The sequence below is a fragment of the Habropoda laboriosa genome, unplaced genomic scaffold, assembly GCF_001263275.1.
Source record: "Habropoda laboriosa isolate 0110345459 unplaced genomic scaffold, ASM126327v1 scaffold54, whole genome shotgun sequence".
Taxonomy (NCBI): domain Eukaryota; kingdom Metazoa; phylum Arthropoda; class Insecta; order Hymenoptera; family Apidae; genus Habropoda; species Habropoda laboriosa.
Window position 1 is genome coordinate 305,603 of NW_017100156.1, and position 1,812 is coordinate 307,414.

Here is a 1,812-nt window from a genome sequence, read left to right on the forward strand (position 1 = left end):
AGTTTTCTTTAATTTTTGAAAATGTTATTACAAAATATATTTATTTGCACAAATAAATATCTAATATATTTGTATAATTTCAAAAGAATCTACTTTATAATTGCAATTTAATATTTTTTTAAATAAGCATTTTGAATACATAGTATGGTCATTTTTGTACATTTTAAGAACACATTCAATATATATTTTAACCCAATAAATCAGTTTTGCGAACGCACTATCTGTGTGTCATATGATCGTCATTAATTGAAGACACTTTCGTCAGTAGGCGTTGACTCCTTCAAAAATTAGATTTGAAACTCGTACACCTAAAAAGTTATCGCGAAAATCTTTACTAGCAGAATATCAACCAATTCTTAAACTTCAAAATGGCAATAAGCGATGCGGATGTGCAAAAGCAGGTATAAAATCATTTAAATTGAAGAATTTGCAAATTCCTCTTGAACATTGATTTTAAGTTATTTTTGCATTTTACTCTATATATTATTGCTTCGATGAAATATTTGTTTTTAGCAGTTCTTCTTGTCAATCTTGCATTCTTATATTACTCTCCTTTTTTTTACAATGAACGATAATTTAAATAACTACATTTCAGTATCAATAATTAATTTTAAATGTCTTTAATGTGAAATTATCTTTGAATATTAAAGTATTGAATTACTTTAGTTATTTTTGTTTGAATAAAGTGATTTAAACGAAACAATTTTGACATTCTTTTATACTTTAACTAATTAAAACTTGAATAGAAACAGTTTCTCTTTTTGAATTAAAACTCTTAAGAAAGTCAGTATTTCATTTTTTGTAATACATTATGTATTTTCAATTTATATATTCATAATTCCTAACAAAATAAAAATATTAAATAATATTCCATATCATTATTTTCAATGATATAACATTAAATAATGATATCGAATAAGTAATTGATCACTTTTTTTTCAATTAAATAAGTTATTAATTCCTAAATTCCAGTATTACTTAAAATTTTGCTTAAACTCTATTTGAAATTTCTACCTAAGCATATTAATACTGAAATTTTATATGTATTTCTAAATATAGAAATAACAAAGTATGGTTCTATAAAAATAAGGGGATATATAAAAAGTTTTAAACATTAATTGATATGTCTTTTTGATTAAACTTAATTTTAGTATTGCGATTTCATTAAAGTTAATTTTTATAGATTAAACATATGATGGCCTTCATTGAGCAAGAGGCCAATGAAAAGGCAGAAGAAATTGATGCTAAAGCAGAAGAAGAATTTAATATTGAAAAAGGACGTTTAGTTCAACATCAGAGGCTTAAGATTATGGAATATTATGAAAAGAAAGAAAAACAAGTAGAACTTCAAAAAAAGATGTATGTTTAATATTGAAATATAGCTTTAACTAGAATATAAATAATTGTGCAATATATTTCAAGATTGAAATTAGTTACTTTTAAGAAGTAGGTTTTATTTAAATGATTAAAATTTTCTTATTTGTAGTCAATCGTCTAATATGCTGAATCAAGCCCGTTTAAAAGTTCTTAAGGTTAGAGAAGATCATGTACGTAATGTACTTGATGAAGCTAGAAAAGGATTAGGAGAAGTAACACAAGACATTTCACGATATAGAGTAATTTTAAAATTATTGATTGTCCAAGGATTATGCCAGGTAAAAAATTATTCATATTCTATATTACTTTTATAAACAAGTTAATGTATTTTTAATTTGCAGTTAACAGAAAGCCATGTTGTTATTCGTATACGTCAAGGAGATATTCCTCTAGTAGAATCCCTTCTTGATTCTGTTCAAGAAGTGTATAAACAGA

At 24.0% G+C, this 1,812-nt stretch overlaps 1 protein-coding gene across 1 annotated transcript in view; it reads left to right on the top strand.

Annotated features, from left to right (window-relative positions):
• Positions 1-248: 248 nt before the first annotated feature.
• The window catches only part of LOC108576761 (V-type proton ATPase subunit E), a 1,981-nt gene continuing 417 nt past the window's right edge, over positions 249-1,812 (top strand). Inside the window, exons 1-4 of the mRNA XM_017939823.1 lie at positions 249-401; positions 1,184-1,359; positions 1,487-1,655; positions 1,719-1,812. The exon at positions 1,719-1,812 is cut by the window's right edge and continues 12 nt beyond it. Coding sequence (XP_017795312.1) covers positions 369-401; positions 1,184-1,359; positions 1,487-1,655; positions 1,719-1,812 — 472 coding nt within the window. The 5' untranslated portion in view covers positions 249-368. The remainder of the gene's footprint in view (positions 402-1,183; positions 1,360-1,486; positions 1,656-1,718) is intronic.